We start from the raw sequence: 19,140 nt of genomic DNA, 5'->3' as shown, positions 1-19,140 counted from the left end.
AAATAGAAAGCTGGCTATCCCATGATTTTTCGATGGCCATCTAAAGTGCACCAGCTAGCCATCTAAAGATGAGAAATAAGACGAATGTTGTAGACCTCTTCTTTTTTAAGTAGTTTTTTATTTTACAAAATGGCTAAACTATGAAATTTGCCTACTAATTTTAATGAGCTTTAGGAGTTACTGTCACATGGCTATTTTTTATGACAGGGTATCGTCGATGAATTTCAGGAGGAAAAAAAGGTTCATTCCACTCTGTTGCTAGCCCGCCAAAGCCTGCGGCGGCACACGTACCGCAGATCACGAGAAACAAGCGCGCGAAGCCCGGCAGGCGCGATGGCTTTGACGCCTTGACCGCGTTTAGCGGTGCGCGCACGCGTGGCAGCCGGTGCTGCGTGCAAGGCGAGGTCGGTATCCGCGCAGCCTAGGTGTCGTGCAGCGGCAGCGGCAGCAGACACGCCAAACCCGTCGCCCTCGCCGCAGCGCACGTATTTGCGGTTGCGGTATGCTGGCCGATGCGCGATGGCTTCTCCAACCTGCGGGGGCTGCTGAGCTGACCCCGCCCCAACCGTTTCGTGGCGGCCGCAGGAAAAGTCGGGTACGGCGGCTGCCACACGACCGCGCACGCACGGGAGCTCGAGGACTAGCACCTGATAAGCCATCACTCAAAAGTACGGTCGGCTAATTTATTATGAGAGAAAAATATTATTCGCTGATTGAAAAAGTATGACTTATAAGCCAAACGAACAGGACGTTGATTGTTTGTATGACTTATAAGCGGCTGATACCATTTTATTATAAAAAAAATACTATATTATAACTGATAAGCCTGACCGAGCGGACAGCTGCAGAGATCCAGAGCAGCCAGCCAGCCATGCGTTGCTTCGTCGATCTCCCGGTTCAGCCCGTCGTTTTCTGAGGCGCGCTCGGTCGTTTTCGTGGTTGGGCTAGGACGTCGCGCCGTGGCGAGGGTAGGGTCCCGTGCGCCCGCTCTGTTTCTGTCCAATCGCGCGGCTCGAGCTATGCTGCACTGAGACGAATCTACGATTGCTCTATAAAAACTGTTTGAACTTTTTCAGCTGAGCCATGCCGTGTGTAGCTCCAACCAAAACGGCTCGGTTGCGCGTCGGATCAACGTGCCGTGCTGTGCTGGAGGCCCTGAGGAACGAAGGAAAAATCTGCCGAGAGATTCTTAGTCCAGTGCCTTTCAAGATATCGCGCAAAATATCTTGGGGCTGCCTAAATTTATGCTCTCACTAGCGACCGACAAGAAGTACACACGTTAGTGTACGGTCAGGACAGCCATCAGGCAACGGGAACACGTCACCTCGATCCGTTCCCTTCCTCCTACAGTTCCCATGGTCCCCTGCTGCTAAAGGCCTAAAGTCAGGCCCTCTTTCCGTCCACTTTTGTTTTGTACGTCCAAACAAATGCCCTGGCTTGGCTGATGGTTGAAAGAATTGTTAGCTGATTTATTCAGAGAGAAAAATATTGTTTGTTAGCTGAAAAAATACGGCTTATAAGCGAAGCGAACATGACGAAAACCCGTAACGTAATGCCGCGTGTGACAAAAGCCAAGTGCCCGGTGGCTGGCTGGCTTGGCTCCCACTATCAGCGCAGAGCATGCGGTCTCTTTCTAAAGAACGGAAGAGAACGCGATGGGATCAGAACTGACGGATTTCTCGTATCATCACCGTATCGACTCGCCGAAGAAGCTGAAATCTTATTCCGAGACTAACGGACCGTGTTGTTGGTATACATGCCAAGATCTCACTGCGTATATTGCAAAAGACATGCTTTTTTGAGCATATATATATTATGGAAACATATTGGATAGGGAATAGGGCAACAGGAGATATCAGGTGATAATACCGTTTGGGACCATCCAATCAGAGAAGGAAAGAATCGTGCTGTTCGGATTTTCATTTTTGAATTGAGACCGACGAACAAAGGCAGCAGCATGCACTAGCAATATCCTGGGACCAGTTTGGCGCCAATCTTCCAGTAAAGCTGATCGGATCAGGTGACTCACCACAGCAAGTTCGTGAGCTCGCATTCGAGGACGGGTCTGCACAGTCTCAGCAGATTGACTGCAACAAAGCACATCCCCCCGCTGGTCAAGTTTTACGACTGAACCGCACACGAACTGACGAATTACAGTGGTGGGCGAGCACGCGACTTTTGCCAAACCCATTTGAACTTTCAGAGACCCTTGCCGATGCCAACCCACCCGGCAGGCCGCCACAGCACCGTGCATGCTTCCAGCCTAGCTATTGCTAATACCAGTATACCACAGAGATGCAGCCATGAGGGAGGGCGTCTGCAGACTGCAGTGCACGCACCAAGGGCAATGGATGGCGATTTTTAGATGCGCAGCGCAGGAATGAGTGAGCCTACGAAAGGAGGCTTCGCACTACTAGCAGAAAAAAGCCGGTTTTACCTCACCATGCACCCTTCGGATCTGATGGTATCACCGTGCACCGAACTCCATTGCTCTCGGACCGCTTTATGTACGGGAGATCATAGTTTTTTTCAGATATCTTATGAATCATGATCCAGCGCCTTACTTTCCCACAACGTTTCAAACGAGGACAAAGAGAGTGAAAAGTACTAGTGCGTGCCTGTGAGAGAGACAGACAGAGATATTGACCTTCAGAGCTGATCTCATGTTCCACTGCCTTATCGCAGCATAAAGAACGGTTAGGGATCTAAGCACATACTAGATCAGTAGAATTTCTCAATGGCAAGTTTGCCTTTTGCTCTGTGTGCAGTGCAATCGACCTAAGCATTCTTCCCCCTAATGTAACCACGTAGTAGTAGTCCTAAACTCTGCTGCATGCTTCCCCAATTTAAGCACATAGAAACCTCACGAGATTTACAGTGACGAACTGTCGATGCTGCCACACTACAGCTACTCCTGCTTGATACTCTATCTGCTAAACCACGAGCCTGATAACTGAACTGTTGTCTTGAAAACACACGCAGGCGTCACATGACGGAGCAGGCGTTGGGGTTGTCGTCGCTGAACAGAATGGTGATCTGCTCGGCGCCGATGGCCGCCTCCATCACCGGGACCTGGTACGGGTAGTAGTAGCCAGCCGGGTTGGCCCACCTGCCGTCGTGGGCCTGCAGCTGGGCCGCCCCGATGCCGTAGAGGGCCGCGGCCGCCGGGGTGTAGTAGCCGGCAGTGTTCTGGGGCCCGGGCCACGGCTCCGCCTTCTTCCCCGTGGACTGAGCCCTCCGCAGCACCGCGACCGGGTCCACCTCGCCAGTCACCGCCACCTTCTGCTGCAGCCTGTTCACCTCCACATGCTGCACTCCTGCAGTGCAGGCGGCAGCTTCATCAGAGTTATTAGGCCTCGTTTAGATTGCAAATTTTTGTAATCTGGACACTGTAGCATGTTTCGTTTGTATTTGACAAACTTTATCCGATCATAGACTAACTAGGCTCAAAAGATTCGTCTCGTGATTTACAACCAAACTGTGTAATTAGTTATTTTTTTTACCTACATTTAATGCTCCATGCATGCGTCAAAAATTGATGTGATGGAGAGAGAGTGAAAAAACTTGGAATTTTGAGGGTATAATATTAATTAATCGCCGCTGTAAATTTGGGCTTCTCTTCACAAGAGCACTTCGATTCGAAGTGGAACTTCTTTTGCTAGTGTTGCTCAATGTTTAGGTGTCGCCATATGCTGCTGCATTATTGCAGTGATGAAAAAAAAGGTATGCTGCGAAAAGCTTGTGCTGAAAGGACATGATGGTCATTACTGACTGACTCAGTGAGTGCAGACTGCAGAGTGCAGAGTGCAGAGAGCTCATCATCAGGGCGCAGAAGAGAGGAGTCATGGTTAAGGGCGCAATGCTAGCGAGCAACGAAAACTTGGTGCGAATGCGTAGGGGCCAGGGGACCAAAGTGACGCATGACCAACCTCTCATGCCGGAGAGCGCTTTCTTGACCTCGCGCTCGCAGCGCTCGCAGTCCATCCTGACCCTGAGCTCCACCGTCTGCACCAGGCGCCGCCGCAGCGTCATCTTCTTCTTCTTCTCCCTGGGGCGGCCATTGATCGCTCCCAGCAAGCTAAGCAGCTGCCTCATGGCGCCTCCCATGGGGAATGCAGCAAGCTGGTTGATGGGTGAACTCCTTTGTGAGCTGTAAAATGGGGAACAGGTGAGGGAAGGAGCCTAGCTAGGCTACTCTGGACTCTGGAGGGACACTGTCTGGCTTTGTATGTACGAAGCCGGCACCCGGCAGGAACTGTTCGACTTCGGAGGCCTTTTGAACTAGACCCATGTTTAGTTCCCCCAATTTCCAGAATTTGGCACTATGCAAAAAGAAGATTCCCCGTCACATCAAACTTGCGGTATATGCATGGAGTACTAAATGTTGACGAAATCAAAAACTAATTACATAGTTTGATTGTACTTTGCGAGACGAACGTTTTGAGCCTAATTAGTCAACGTTTGGACAATTATTACCAAATACAAACGAAATACTACAGTAGCTACTTTTGCTACAGTAGATTTGGCGGCGCCAAATCAGGACGCAACTAAACGAGCCCTAGCTAGGCAATGGCGAGATGGTCTGTGACTGAGTGAGGGGACGGGAGAGAGGAGAGGGGTGTGCGTGCTGGTGTGTCTTGTGTTGGAGGCTGACAAGAGAACACAACGAGGGGGAAAAGTGAGGCGAGGAGCCGTGTGCTGGCGCGAGGACGGCGAGGTCTCGTCTCATGTGACGGTTGTGCTGTGCAGCGCAGTGGAATGGTGGTGCGGTTGTGTGTTGCAGTAGGCCTATCAGACTAGCAGTAGCAGAGCACGCACCGGCGTTTCGGGGGCGAGTGGAGTGTGCGAGAAATCGACTGCATCGCTGCACCTTTGGAAAGTGGATTTGGCCATGCCCATCACCCCATGCGTGTGAAAGACGATAGATGATGATGTGCAAGCAGACTGCGAGGGCATGCTGGTTTCCGCGCCATTTCTGAACGTTACATTGGCAGCATTCCAAGTTGGGGATTACTAGGCACGCACAAGAAATTCAGGATGAATCAGGCACTCAGGCAAAAGCCAAGGCGACGCCTGCTACATGCGCAGGGCCTACAGCCTTGCTAGAGAAGGTTCAGACTTTGAGACCGATTGTCGCGGGGCACAGGGACAGGGGGGATCCAAAGGGCCAATAATGGGGGCAAAATACAGCTGATCTATTAAGGCCCCGTTTAGTTCTAAAAATTTTTAGCTTTTGGCTACTGTAGTACTTTCGTTTGTATTTGACAAAAATTATCTAATTATGGACTATTTAGACTTAAAAGATTCGTCTCACGATTTCTCGGCCAACTGTGTAGTTAGTTTTTTTTTCGTCTACATTTAGCACTCCATGCATGTGCCGCAAGATTCGATGTGACGGGGAATCTTGAAAATTTTTGGTTTTTGGGTTGGAACTAAACGGGGCCTAACCTCTAGAGCAACAGAAAACACCATATATAAAGCACATACAATATACAGGGCTATCGATTAGTATAATATCAGTTGTTCATGAGATGAAGAACACAGTGGACATTGTCAGTAACAGCAACCGGTATGAGCTAGCAAGAAGCATCTGTAGATTCGTCGTTGCACTGGAGAGCGGAGCCGTGCCTGCCGTTGCAGGCGTCACGGCCGGGTAAGTCTGCTGCTCGTTCGACGGCAACGGGTCCTCTGGATTGTCGTGCTGCGATGGGCCCAACGGCACGGTCGTGCTGTTGTCAACGTCGAGGCCTGCGTTCACAGGAATGGACGTTACCATATTTAAGACTTCCGGAGTACCAGGTGAATGGTAGAATTTGGCCTATTCTGGCAGATGGCTTACATTCAGAGCGGTACCAACCCAACTTCATGCTTTCTCTGTCGAAGACAACATGGTATCCAACCAGGAAATTTTCTGCATTTGAAAATTATATTGTATGTATGAACACTAAATACCAAAAGAACAAACCGCACAGATTCATTTGGGCACTTACGGGCAATAATTCCAATAGGTTCTGTTGATGGCAGCACAGCTAAGCAGAACCCAGCAAGCGCTCCCTGTAACATAAATCAGCATACAAGATGATCAGCTGCTACAGACAAATTCCATGTGAATGGTAATCTACAACTATATAAGACCTCGCTCATAAAAGGGTCGCTCATTAAATCCCAAGAACCTGTACCCTCCTAATCCCCTCTCCAAGGCCATTTATAAATAAACGAAAACATCATATTCTAGGGGTCTATGGGCAAACCAGTCATGCAAACTAAACAAAGCATTTATCCTGCACATACTTTAAGATCAAACAAATGTGGAAACATGAATACTTATGTTAGCTAAGTTATACATGTAGGCTTTAAATATACTAACTCAGATCAAATTATATATCAGTATGTTATGGAAGCAAGCTCAACTGAGCCACATTTCCATTCAGGAGCTTAGACTTGACAGCAAAAGGACACAATTAGCCAATTAGGATTCACTTGACAAGACTATACATCATTCTCGGCTGATTGATTTTGAGGACACTATTTTTTCCTTGCCCAACAAAGAGGACATACCTGTTTGTCATTAAATGGAAATATAGGATTAACAGCCTGGAAGCTCTTGTTCGCAGCAAATGCCAGGGTTATTGTTGGCACGTCAGGCATCTCAAGAGGACTGCATATAATCACATATCAGCGAATTCCTTCTACACAATCAGAGAAATGAAACTAAGACCTAAATGAAGCCAGAAGTTACCTAGCACTGTAGCAATATTTCCAGGTACTGTCTTCATAAGGCACCCTTGAAGCATTCATCTGTTTGTCAAACTGAAATTTATACGAAATTAGTACTGATTTACTGAAAAATATCCATTAGCGAACCAGCTGCAAATGCGTGGATGTCCACCTCCATTGTGAAAGCCTTGTAAACGTCTGGAGGAAGAGAAGTAAATGATGTTCCACTATCGACTAAGGCCTGGAAGCTAGTACCCTCAAGACATTTATGTCCAATACAAGATTTGTCGACATTAACAGCATAAGTTTGACTGGAAAATTAAGAAAGAAAGATGTAAGTGCCGCTTTAAAGAATTTCAAGAACCACTGCAAAAACTGATTGCATTAGTTGATGAGTTAATCACTTTGAGCCACTCACAGTTTGCCATACAGAGGAACGAACGGTGTAGACTGTTGAGAGGACACCCCTTGATCTCCAAAAAAAATTCTCCCAGAACTATCTTCCTTAAAGCACATCGAGAAGGAATTCCGAACTAGTCCAGCTCTTGCAAGGAAACTAGGAACTGAAATATCTGCCATTCCAAGGCCAAGGAGTCCATCCGGTGCAATACCATCCAGATAGTCACCACTTTGCTTTCGACCACAGCTATACCGGAAGGACACACTATGTCAGTAAAACTAAGTGCCAGAAAGTCAGCAAATCATGACAATCGACTATTGAGCAACTCCAATTATTTTGTTACAAGATTGCATTGAAGCTCAGTAACAATGCAAGATGAAATCAAAAGGTAAGGACTGGGCGAGTGGCTATGGCTAAACATACTAATGTTTTAAGCAAATGCACAGATCCGATACCTACAAAGTGTACAGAGTAATTGAGTACTTCACCAGTAAATGTGCAGCAATGGAAATGTAGTTCACTAACAACGATCCATGTGAGGACAGTGTGATTTGTCAAGTAGCATTACTCCTTTATGCCATGGAAACAGTATTTGCTTATGAAGCAAAAGTACAAAGTTCCTGTTGACAGAAAGCGGCAGAAAATTACCCAATAATAACTGAAGCGCTCACTGGTACATGGCCCTCCCTGGAGTTCAAGTGTAGTGTATCCTCAATTAGCAAACCAGAGCTGGTAGTATTTTCTGAAAAGTAGTCAATATTGTATGGGCAAGGCTGCTTTGGGTTTGTGCAGCCTGAACCTGATTGGCATAGCTCGTGGCTGCAAGGAAGATGCCGACTTGTCGTCGATTCAGCAGGCTTGTATATTCCAAGATCTCTATCCTGCATAATAGATGCTCCATTTATGACGGAGCACCTGCCAATCAATCACTGAAAATAAGCACTAAACTGCTTAAATATATGGTAGTCACCTCTTGTTTTTGCACTTGTTAGGAAGAAATAGAACTTAAAATGAACAAAATTGAAGAGAACCAAAGTTCACACATGACACCACCACTTGGACTCCTAAGTCAGTCACTCAGGTAATAGCTAAAATCGGCAATGAATTGTAGGTGTGCTTGTGCAACTTACACTGGACCATTACATGAGATTTATAGCATGACGCATGTGCCATTTTGGTGGTAGCACAAATTTAATTGCACTGCCAAAATTGCAGTTGAACGCGAGCGGTTGGGAAATTACTTTCCATCAAAATATAGATGGATTTTTCATGTGGTATTTTAGGGTCACATAATGGTGTGCATACTTTGCGCCACAACTTGCATGCGGCCAAGAACAGTGACTATAGTGAAATTTAAACTGAAGATGACTGCAGAGACACGATGAGAAGTTTATCGATCAGAGATCAGTCATGTTAGTTTCCAAGTTTAGAACCGCTTTGCATTTTTTCCCAATAATTTCCATAGTCAATGAAATTAAAGCAAACTGCATGTCATGTATTAGTTTCTTCAACCGAGATTTGTGCATTACGTAATAGAAATGTGAAGAGTCAGGTCATCATCTGCACCAGCAATTTTGCATGAACAAGTCAAATATGTCTTTGGAAAAAAACAGATTCAACTCAAGCTGACAGCTGTGTCACAATACGACATCTTCAGATATTAACATCAAGCTACTGAACAAAGGGGATGCATACCAGATTTCCACGGTAGCCAGACAAAGGGGCACACTGGATACAGTCACAGGGTACCCAGAACAGGTCACTTCCAGTATCCAATGCAACCAAAAAGGAGGTAGTAGGCGTCCCAACATCCACCCAAGCGTAATATAACCTTCACACCGAAAGGTAGATGAAATAAGATTAGCTTACAACTTTTGCAGCAAAGCACGTACTAGCTCCGAAGGTAAAAACAGTAAAACACAACTTAGTAGTACCTAGCTGGCTAGCTCTGACAGTAAAAAACAGCAAAACACAGCCTATGCCTATCCCGACCAAAATGGCAATGCAACCCGTACGGGTAGAAGAAATTTAATCCTTTTTATATATAATAATAACGCCGATTTTTTTGTGTAGCTGTCTCGTAGTACGAATTCAAAATGTTATTAACACTATAACATTCACAGTGAAAAGTTGAGGGACGTAAGATCCAACGGGGGCAGGGAATGAGGCGCACCAGCCTAAGTCGTTGCCGGGGGAGAAGGTGCTGCCGCCCTTTGAGAGCGAGAGGAGCTGGTACTTGCCCGCGAGCCGCCGCTTCTGCCGCTGGAGATCGCTCCTCACCAGCGCGCGGTAGTACTCCCCGCTTCCGCGCTGCGGCCACCACCCCGCACGCGGGCCTGCCTCCAGCCGAGCCTTGTCGGACAGACGGTGCACCATCCTCGAAGAGAGCGTCGCCGCGGCCTCGGCCGCCGAAGCTGCTGCCGCCGCCAAGGCGACCAGCTGGAGGGCGAAAAGGACCGGGAGGCGCATGGGTGGATCTGAAATGAGCTCGCGGGGTGGATCTGAGGGTAATGCGGCGCGGTGGATGGGGGGAGAGGATCTGGAGCTACGTTTCGCGAGCTGGAGACGGCGCGGGGAGCATGGAAGCGGTGGTGAGTGGTGAGTGGTGAGCGACCGCGTAGCGGGGAGGGAAGCGAGCTGGGGCGGTGGTGTGGAGGTGGTGATGCTCTGGAAGCTAGCGCAAAAGGCAGTGGTTCCAACAGCGTTTCGGCTGAATTGTATAAAGGCAGGGCTCCGGGCTGATTTGCCGTTGGAGAAAAATATCGCTCAAGCTATGGATTATAAGTCAGGTATGAATGAATAAGGCCCCGTTTAGATCTAAAAAATTTTGGATTTTGGCTCACTGTAGCATTTCGTTTGTATTTGGTAATTAGTGTCTAATTATGGACTAATTAGGTTCAAAAGTTTCGTCTCGCGATTTCTCGATCAACTATGTAATTAGTTTTTTTTTCGTCTACATTTAGTACTCCATGCATGTGCCGCAAGATTCGATATGACAGGTACCATGCAAAATTTTTTGGCAACTGAACGGGGCCTAAGCCGAAATGAACAGCTGTTGACAGAGGAGAATGTTCAGCGTTGGGTGTCGTGGCAACTAGCAAGTGGACATCAGTCTAAAACATAAAACATGCTGAGACTAAAAGTGTGATATTATATTACTTCAACATTGTTTTATGAATAATCTACAAGTTGTATACTATTTGGACTTGGTATAGTAGTAATTAGGATAAAATTATAAATTTCTTTTGCCCAAGCCCAACCATAAATTAAACATATGAATATATTCCTTGCTTTGGAACATGAGAGATTACATTGCCATAAGATAACCAAGGCTCGGAATTTTTTCAGTTTGATTTTTTTTCTTTACGTCATAATCCAAAACTAGATCTTTGAACTATGGCTATTAATTGCAACCTTGAGTTTTATTTCAATGAAAAATACGATTAGGGTCTCAAATGGTCATTCCAAGTTTTAGCTATAAGTGACACATAAAACGTAGGCTTAGCCATGGTGATCGGTGTAGTATTTAGCTTAATTGGAACCCAACTACACATAGTAGACCACAACAATACTCCTCTTCTCTGTCATACCTGATTAAATTATAATTGCTACCCACTTTGGGTATACAGTTGTCGATAAACTTCTATAGTTTGGTGTATTATTGTTGTTGTTGAGCTTATTGCTATTGTGACTACCATGGTGCAATGGCCAGGTTACGTGCCAAACAATCTAAAACTATACTTCTTCATCATTGATAGTCTGTCTAAACTATTGATACCGGATACGGTAGGCAGAGACATGAAACTATGACGTACTAGCTTCTGTAGAATATTTGAGAAATGGAGGACTTGGCGGCTTATTTGTACAGGTTTGTTTAATGGAGTTTTTAACAGCAACGGTCCATCCCGCTCATATGACGACCAGAGTCCCCGCACAGGCACACACAGCCCACTCGAGGCACCGCGCGTGGTGGTCCCCACGTGGCCGTGGTGGCGCTGTGTGTCACCCGTTGGTCCCTTCGCGTCCGCGTGGGCCCCTATGCCTCGCAGACGCTGATGGAGCGTGCGCCGTGCCGAGCGGCCGCCCGCAGCCCGCCTGTTGTTAGAGACAAAAATAAAAATCCCCGTGCCGCCTTGCCAACTGGCAAAGATGCGGTCCCGCTCCCTACGCGTATGATTCGTTAACTCAATTGAAGTTTAACAAACATCATCAAATCGTCCAAATGCTTCATGCCAATTGAAGTTTGAATCTCTGGTTGAACTGCAACGTACGATGGATCACGCGGCGATACAAAGTTAATCCAGTGCAGGAGCACAAATGAGGTTTATGTATCCATCGTCGTCTTTAGCAAAAAAGGGCCGGAATATCTGACCTCTCACTCAGCCTAGTGCCTCAGCGCACGAGTTCTTTAGAGATACCCAATCATCATGGTGTGCAAAAAAAAAAGAGCCTTTATACGACGTGACAAATGGCAAGCGCCGTGCTTCGGTACCCGTCAACGCCCTCCATGATACTGCACCTGTTTGCTCCTGAGAAAAGGTACTTTGCCAATAATTTTTTCCCCTCCCGTCCTGTCCCGTTCAGCAGCTTTACGTTCATGCTCATGCTCGATACGACACCCTAAAACTTTACGCGCTAGACAAGCCCTGAGAAAGATGACGTCGGCCTCGACGCTCGGGCACGACGAGTCACGAGCCAAAAGCACGGATTTTACACATGACTACATAGTTGGAGGCATGTTTTGGCTGTCAAATACGTACTCCGTACTAAGCAGCATTATTTTGATTTTCTAAAAAGAATGTAATAAAGAACAAGAAGCATGTTGGTATATATACTTGTACTCACAGATTTCTATCATGGAGTGCCGACGAACGGAGCTCCTTGCAGTCGTAGGCCGGAACAGCAGCGACTCATTCTGTAAGTTGTTGTGTTTGTTTTGTTTTGTCTTATAATATAATAATTTGCCTCAATGTAAGTGCCTGGAGACCACGGACAGCTGCGATACCGGAGGCCGCGACTGCGACATCGGAGGCCGCGACTGCGACATCGGGGCTTGTTTAGATCCCATCAAAGTTTCAAGTTTTTTCGTTCTCTTTTCATCGTATCAATTTTTAGCCATTTGTATGAAGTATTAAATGTAGGTAAAAAAAATAACTAATTACACAGTTTAGTTGGAAATCACGAGATGAATCTTTTGAGCCTAGTTGATCCACGATTAGACAATATTTGTTAAATAAAACGAAAATAATACTATTCATCAAGTTAAAAAAAGTTTCAATCTAAACGAGGCCCGGGTTGGGAAACGGAAAGCACACCGCCTGCCGCCTGCTTTGGGTGGCCGGCGTCGCCGCTTTCAGAATTGAGTGGACACGTGTTGCCTCATGCAAGCACGGGCAGTCGAACACGCACGACACGCACGCGGCGCCTTCCTCCACCGTCTGCTTTCTTCCCTACCGGGCCACTGGGCTGACGGACGGACAGTTCACCATGGACCGGCGCCCCAGGCACATTCCTGATCGAGACCGGCGCCCCAGGCACATTCCTGATCGAGTCACTAGGGTGTTTGCTTCAAGCTACTAAACTTTAGTAGCTACTAAATGGTTTAGTCATTTTTAGTAACTCTAGAGTTGCTAGAGAGAACTAAAACTCTTTAGTAACTTTTAGTCATAGCGTTTAGTTAAAAATTACTAAAGTGACTAAAAGCTACTAAATTTAGTAGCTACTAGGCAAACAAACAGGCCCTTAATCTTTACGCTTCAGCCGCCGTCCCTGACAATTTCAATCCTGTTCCATTTGCCATTGCAGCAAAATATCGTCTTCACAAGGGTCGACGGGTGACATATTTGAGCTTCAAAAAGAATCGAGGAGACGACATCAAGCAATCTTAGCTCTGTCATTTGATATTCAAGCAGCAAACCCAGAGAGGAAGAGCACGCCGCTCCATCCAAAAAAAATATTGCAGGGCACAGAATCATGCAAGCCAAGCCAACGAATAGAAACAAGCTTGCATCAATTTATCAGTGCGAGCTATCCATACAGCAACACATCCATCTTGCGATTTGGACTTGCACAGATATGCATGGTTTTACACATCTTAGTATAGAACACCACAGCACCCTAAATTCTCAGTTTCAGCATCTCAAGATCAATATCCACAATGTGGCGAACAGTCAATACATCTCGAGAGCAGGTTGCAGGTTGCAGGTTGCAAGAGTCTGTTAGACTAATTTACAGTAGCTAGTTTCAGCATCTGAACTAAAATCATGTATTGTTATAGACCAGCACGGTTGAATCCTCCCAAATCATGGAGCTCAGGTTTCCACGCTTCTGTCATGAGGTCAGAATCAGATGGATACAGAAAATGTAATGACTGCACAGCATATGAAGGTTGCCGCCTGCTACATGTAATGGAGCGTCCACTTGACTGTCTCTGGATTTGCCTACCTGTGAGGAATCATTTTGACCAAATGAGATGGAGGAAGACGCTTCACAACTTTCTCAAGATATAGAATTACTACAAGTGAAGTTGGCAATAGAAAAATTTATATTCTTCTCCACAAGGCAGTGCAACTATCGGAACCAGATAACATAACAGAGGTCCAGGGGTTGCAGAGATTAAACTTCCCTCCATGCATCAGTAACCCTAAACCACCAATTCATAAGTTCATGATGATGACAATTTTTATAAATAAAAAAAATACTAAGAAATAACGCAGGGCAACAGAATTTAAATATCTTAATATGAACCTTTTTCACACCAAATCTGAGTAAGGGGATGGGTCAGATGCAAAACCCTCACTTAGGTTTTATCATGTCAGTCCTTTTTACAGGGGATCAAATGAATTTGAAAAGTACTTGAAAGAGCATACTTGAAGTTATACTTTCCATTTTATTAAAGAATCGTTTGTCAATGCAGGGCAAAATAAATCACTCGGTAGACAACAACTATAGCAATTGTCACACAGTTGAGCTCTAAGAATATCCAAACCAATTAGGCAAACAAAGAATGAAGAAAGATGAGTGGATCAACAATGAAGAAGAATCAAACAAAACTGTGTCAAAGAAGCATCAGCCATATCTTTCCCAGGCAACATAATTTACAGGTTGGTCATATACCTTTATGCTCTTGCACATTAGCATGCCCAGGAAAACCAGATCATCAAGCAGTGGTTGAACCAAATTGCCAAGGATCACTCTTTCCTTTCGACCTCACAAAAAGCCCCCATAAATAGTTCTCACCATCTATCCCTATTACCACGGTAGAAATAAGAATCTCAAAATATGCATTTGATATCTTTTCAGAATATTGAAATGTACTTTATTTCCAGGTGTACAATACAAATTAGTTGGGGAAGAAGCATTGTAAACTAGTGCAGGTGGTTTATTTTCTTGCATGAAAAGGAACAAAGAATAGAATCACTAACACTGAGAATCAGGCGGAAGAACTTCCGAGGAATATATCAATAACTTTATGCCATCAATATATGCCCTTAGAACATAATTGTTGGAGTCTGCTAATATATTAGAGTGCTTCTTTTCACACCTACAAAGCAAGTTAGGAACAAAATCACTGAATGTCTGAAAGCACAGTTATTGACTAGTAAAATATATGTTTCAGCACATATCTATGGGAGAAAATGTTGATACCCGAACCAGAAACCCTACCCAATAGGTTTATCAAGAAAGAAGAACACGCCAATGTCTTCATGAACAGGAGGGATAGTCTCAAAAGACTTTGGCCAGTCATTCATTCGTGGTAATAACTCCAGCTGTAGATCACTGGGTATCATCTTGATAGTATCACAAACTCTGGATGACACTTTTGAAGGAAACTGGGCTTTAAATTCACCAAGATTTAGCTTTGTGCCAGCATAAAAGACATGAAAGCATCCCCTAAAGAGCAAAGGAAAGCTAAACATTAGAAATACATATAACATTATTTATATATATGAAATTAGAGTGATTCATGGCAATGACTGACTGGGGCACAAAAGAGGCACACTCAATAGCCATTCTGACTCTATGGCACATCTGGAAGGAGAGAAACGCTATAGTTTTTAATGGAGATAGGAGTCCGGAGCAGGCAGTCTTCACAAGGATTAAGGATGAGTGTTTTGATTGGGTTTCAGCAGGGGTGGGGTGGGGGGGGGGGGGGGGGGGGGGGTGGTACTTAGTTACCAAAGGTTTGCTCAACATTCTGTGAGTAATTAGCCTAGGTCCTTCACGGTATCTCATACGGCGGTCTGCTGTATGACAGCGCCTCTCGCGCATGTAAGATTGCAACTCTTATCTTGCTTATTGATACAAAGCCGGGGAACCAGATCTTTATATATATATATATATATATATAGGTTAGCTGCCACAACCATAGAAGAAAGGCATTTGTCTTTTATGAACAACTTGTCTTTTAGGTTAGCAGCAAGATATTATAATCAACTCAGAACAGTACAAGCTTAACATTAGGGTATTATGCGAAAGAAGTTCATGGTGAAATGATACTTGCAGAGAAACTTCCAGATATATTCAGCAGTCTAAATCTGATTGTGAAATATCTAGAAATATTTCTCGACAAAAGTATAATGTGGTGATTTATGGAAGTATTGCCCATGAAAAAAATAAGCCACAGCCTCCACATTTACCAATACATATTCATGTGAAACAGTTGGAAGCTGGTGGCAACTACATCCATATAATTAAGAAACCATGTCTAGTTAATTTATTACTGACATAAGAAAAATTCCATAATGAAGGTAAAGGTTGTTGAGACAACTCACGTCCAACAAATTGCAGGTGCTGGGCGTCTTGAATATTTCACAATTGAACCAAAGGTGAGCATTACGCCTTTGTTCTCGTTCAGACTGCATCCAGTATCATCATCTATTGGTACATTGGAAATGAACAGAAAAGGTCACTTTATTAGGGTAAGGCTTGCCAATGACACCCTTCTCCAGACCCCACACAGAGCTGGAGCTCTCTGCACTGGGTACGCCCTTATAAGAAAAATTCCATAATGAAGGTAAAGGTTGTTGAGACAACTCACCTCCAACAAATTGCAGGTGCTGGGCGTCTTGAATATTTCACAATTGAACCAATGGTGAGCATTACGCCTTTGTTCCCGTTCAGACTGCATCCAGTATCATCATCTATTGGTACATTGGAAATGAACAGAAAAGGTCACTTTATTAGTGTACTTAAACCTCAGATAACATCAGAACTAAAATCTAAACGTGGCACAGAACTAAATGTATATTGAAACTAAGCCCCCTTGAAATGTCATGATACTGGCATTAAACAACCAAGATAAAAGGAAATTTCTGTAGGCACATACTTGAAGCACATAAGGGCTTACCCTCTGCCAGAGAGTTAGTTTCCCCTTTATCTGCGTTCACTATCTTCTTTTCTCTAGCTTTGTGTTCAATGAGAGAGTCAATTTTTACTTTAACTCGTTCACTTGTTCTGCATTTATGAATTATAGGCATGGAACCACCAGATCTTGTTTCAAAATCCATGTTTATATCATGACTTACAGCAGTTGATCGTTTTGTGCCATGTACTTGCGTGACAGTCCTATTGGGGGATATGCGCTTCATATTTGACAACTGTTTCACATGCAGAGGAGATGCCGGATGAGCTTGACTTTGCCGCATAGCAAAATATGGGCTGTCATCGGTCTTTGCCTGACCATGTCTTGCAGCAGCACATCGTTTCAGGTTTTGCACTTGTGTGTCACTCCTGCTGGGGGATATTGACTTCATATTGGATGGCTGCTTCATGCCTGGAGGAGATGCAGGATGAACCTGCCTTTGCTGCATAGCAAAATATGACCTATCCTCAATTTTTGTTTGACTATGACTTGCATCAGCACATCGTGTCAGGGCTTGCACTTGTGTGTCACTCCTGCTGGGTGATACACAATTCAAATTGGACAAGTGTTTTGTAGTTGAAGGAGCCTTGCTTGGCTGTGGCACAGCAAATCTTGACCTAACAAGTGGTGGCCTCTCTCTACTCAATAATGCCGCTTCTTCAGAAGAGACGAACTTCACTTTAGCATTTCCACATCTATTCGGAGATTTGGGACTTATTTGAGGCACTACGTTGCTGTGACTGAGGTGCAACTTTGAAGTTTCCCTTTCATTCATCATATCGCGACCATGCCTTGGCTTTTGGAACTCTGTTTGCCCACCTTCACCATGACTGTAGAAGAACTTAGAGTAGCTGAGTAGAGTTTATTGATGATTGTGAAAGTGAGATAGGTGATCAAAACTAGTGAAAAGATATTACCTTGACTAGGTTTTGGGCCCCCATTAGCATACTCTTGGCATTTGGCACAATACCATTCACGTGGAATATCAGATGTCAACACCTTCATACAATAACTTCAAACAGAAAATAGAAACACTTTCAGAGAGCTAAATAAAACTTTCCACATTCAAGAATAGAGCTAAATCACTTTCATTTTAAAAGATAATGGATTTACTGCAAAAAAAGCAAATTAAATGGAAATGACACATTGTAGAGCAGCTAAGAAAGTTTCAGACCTAATTAAAATACAGTGTTTGCATCGGTTATCTATCAAAGAAGACATACTGGTTTTCGCAAAAAAAAAAAGTTTCCTATCACTATCAGACATTCAGATATCAGACATACAAATATTTAAAACAATTGTAAAACAGAGACATGTGCAAATTCAGGGCAGATGACCACACATATATGTACATTTTCCAAGTGCTTAGGATGTGAAAAATAAAGGGATTAAAAACTATACAGGGCAGACCAACAAATGAGTACCCGTGTTCATAATCATTGCACCGAGCACACTTTGCAATAAGCTGAGAGAGGCTACCACTGCCACATGTCCCACACACCACAATGTCCTGCATGAAAAGGAAAATATTGCATAGTCAAATACATAGATTATTGTGTTCATCTAATTCTTTCATACATATCTTTGAGACATAACCCTAAGCGAGGAAGAAATATACAACGCAATAAGAGAAGCAAAGTGAAAACACATGATTTTGTCAAAGAAAATAAAAGGGCTCCCTTCGTCATCCAATGAAATTAAATCCCTTGAACAAGTCCATCATATCATTACAATAAACCTACTTTAATTCAGATGCAGTGAACTGGCTGCACATAAACAAATATACAAAATAACAGCTTACAGCTGAATATCCCAACTTTTCAAAATTACTACGTGTCGGGTTCATAAACCCGGGGTCCCTCGGGGACCGGCTTCTGCGCCAAGGCTCGGCCAAAGAGTCTAAAAACAACAGGGCAAAGGAACGGTCCAGCAACCGACCGGAAGGCCAGGACCAAGAAGAGCAACGCCCGCTCGTCAGCTACTTCGGCCCACCTCTCCGACCGGAGCGCTCAATTCGGGCTTCAGCCGCCTCTGGACGGCCTCTCCGATCGGAAGGCCTGCCCCGAGCCCTACTTCCGACTCCGACCCCGCGTCCCTCCGACCGGGGCTCGTAGGAACCCTGCTCACCGCTCTTCTCCGACCGGCGCACTCAGAGCCGACTGGAGCCATCCGACCGGGGACGCCCGCTCGGTAGGAACCAGAAGACGTGCGGAGAAAGGCAAGGCAAGGCTCACAAGTCAAAATCACTGTACCAGGGACCATACCCTGCACAGAACAGTACTCTGCAGCCACCTGACACAAACAGTATTGTAGGCGCCGACATCTCCCTCTACAGTATTGTAGGGGCCGCTAAAACTCCCATACGGTAAGACCCCCCGCGTGTCTCTGGACATCGATAGCGGTATGGGCACCAGGATTTACCGTACCGGGTGAACATAGCGAGACTCCTCACATGCCTCTAGGCATCAAACAGTATTTGCAGGTACCGACGTCCACCATCCCTGAAAAAGCCAGCACGACCTCCCGTGTGCATCTGACATTCTACAGCGACAACAACAGTGCTGTAGGCGCCTACCACTATCTTGTACCTGCCGGTGTGGGCAACAAGGCTCTGTGGGCGTGGGCAACAAGGCTCGGCAGCATACGTACCCTCACCCTC

The 19,140-nt window shown here is 45.1% G+C and overlaps 3 protein-coding genes across 5 annotated transcripts in view; all 3 read right to left on the bottom strand.

The window, feature by feature from the left end:
• Positions 1-2,793: 2,793 nt before the first annotated feature.
• Positions 2,794-4,174, bottom strand: LOC136464519 (heavy metal-associated isoprenylated plant protein 20-like). 2 transcript variants are annotated; one of them, XM_066463467.1, is made up of 2 exons: positions 3,930-4,174; positions 2,794-3,335 (listed from the first exon to the last, which is right to left on the bottom strand). In XM_066463467.1, the coding sequence occupies exons 1-2, from the start codon at positions 4,105-4,107 to the stop codon at positions 2,986-2,988; spliced, it is 528 nt and encodes a 175-aa protein (XP_066319564.1). In that variant the 5' UTR covers positions 4,108-4,174; the 3' UTR covers positions 2,794-2,985. The 2 variants fall into 2 exon arrangements, with proteins under 2 accessions (XP_066319564.1, XP_066319565.1); XM_066463468.1 differs by having other exon boundaries at positions 2,794-3,317.
• A 1,311-nt stretch (positions 4,175-5,485) lies between these two features.
• LOC136464518 (aspartic proteinase-like protein 1) lies at positions 5,486-9,796 on the bottom strand. 2 transcript variants are annotated; one of them, XM_066463466.1, is made up of 10 exons: positions 9,291-9,796; positions 8,813-8,948; positions 7,766-7,998; positions 7,136-7,363; positions 6,890-7,028; positions 6,740-6,810; positions 6,559-6,658; positions 5,991-6,054; positions 5,840-5,911; positions 5,486-5,748 (listed from the first exon to the last, which is right to left on the bottom strand). In XM_066463466.1, exons 1-10 carry the CDS (start codon positions 9,584-9,586, stop codon positions 5,525-5,527), a joined length of 1,563 nt encoding a protein of 520 aa, XP_066319563.1. In that variant the 5' UTR covers positions 9,587-9,796; the 3' UTR covers positions 5,486-5,524. The 2 variants fall into 2 exon arrangements, with proteins under 2 accessions (XP_066319563.1, XP_066319562.1); XM_066463465.1 differs by having other exon boundaries at positions 7,766-8,032; positions 9,291-9,428.
• Positions 9,797-14,276: 4,480 nt separating this feature from the next.
• Positions 14,277-19,140, bottom strand: part of LOC136466151 (ASI1-immunoprecipitated protein 2-like) — a 31,058-nt gene continuing 26,194 nt past the window's right edge. The window contains exons 2-8 of the mRNA XM_066464605.1: positions 17,906-17,991; positions 17,399-17,493; positions 16,446-17,300; positions 16,158-16,260; positions 14,783-15,010; positions 14,542-14,660; positions 14,277-14,365 (exon numbers count right to left, since the gene is read on the bottom strand). Of these exons, the coding sequence (XP_066320702.1) occupies positions 14,277-14,365; positions 14,542-14,660; positions 14,783-15,010; positions 16,158-16,260; positions 16,446-17,300; positions 17,399-17,493; positions 17,906-17,991 (1,575 nt within the window). The remainder of the gene's footprint in view (positions 14,366-14,541; positions 14,661-14,782; positions 15,011-16,157; positions 16,261-16,445; positions 17,301-17,398; positions 17,494-17,905; positions 17,992-19,140) is intronic.

The sequence above is a fragment of the Miscanthus floridulus genome, chromosome 7 (genome assembly GCF_019320115.1).
Source record: "Miscanthus floridulus cultivar M001 chromosome 7, ASM1932011v1, whole genome shotgun sequence".
NCBI classification, from domain to species: domain Eukaryota; kingdom Viridiplantae; phylum Streptophyta; class Magnoliopsida; order Poales; family Poaceae; genus Miscanthus; species Miscanthus floridulus.
Note: the sequence above shows the minus strand (reverse complement) of the source record. Positions and strands in the feature narration are given on the sequence as shown.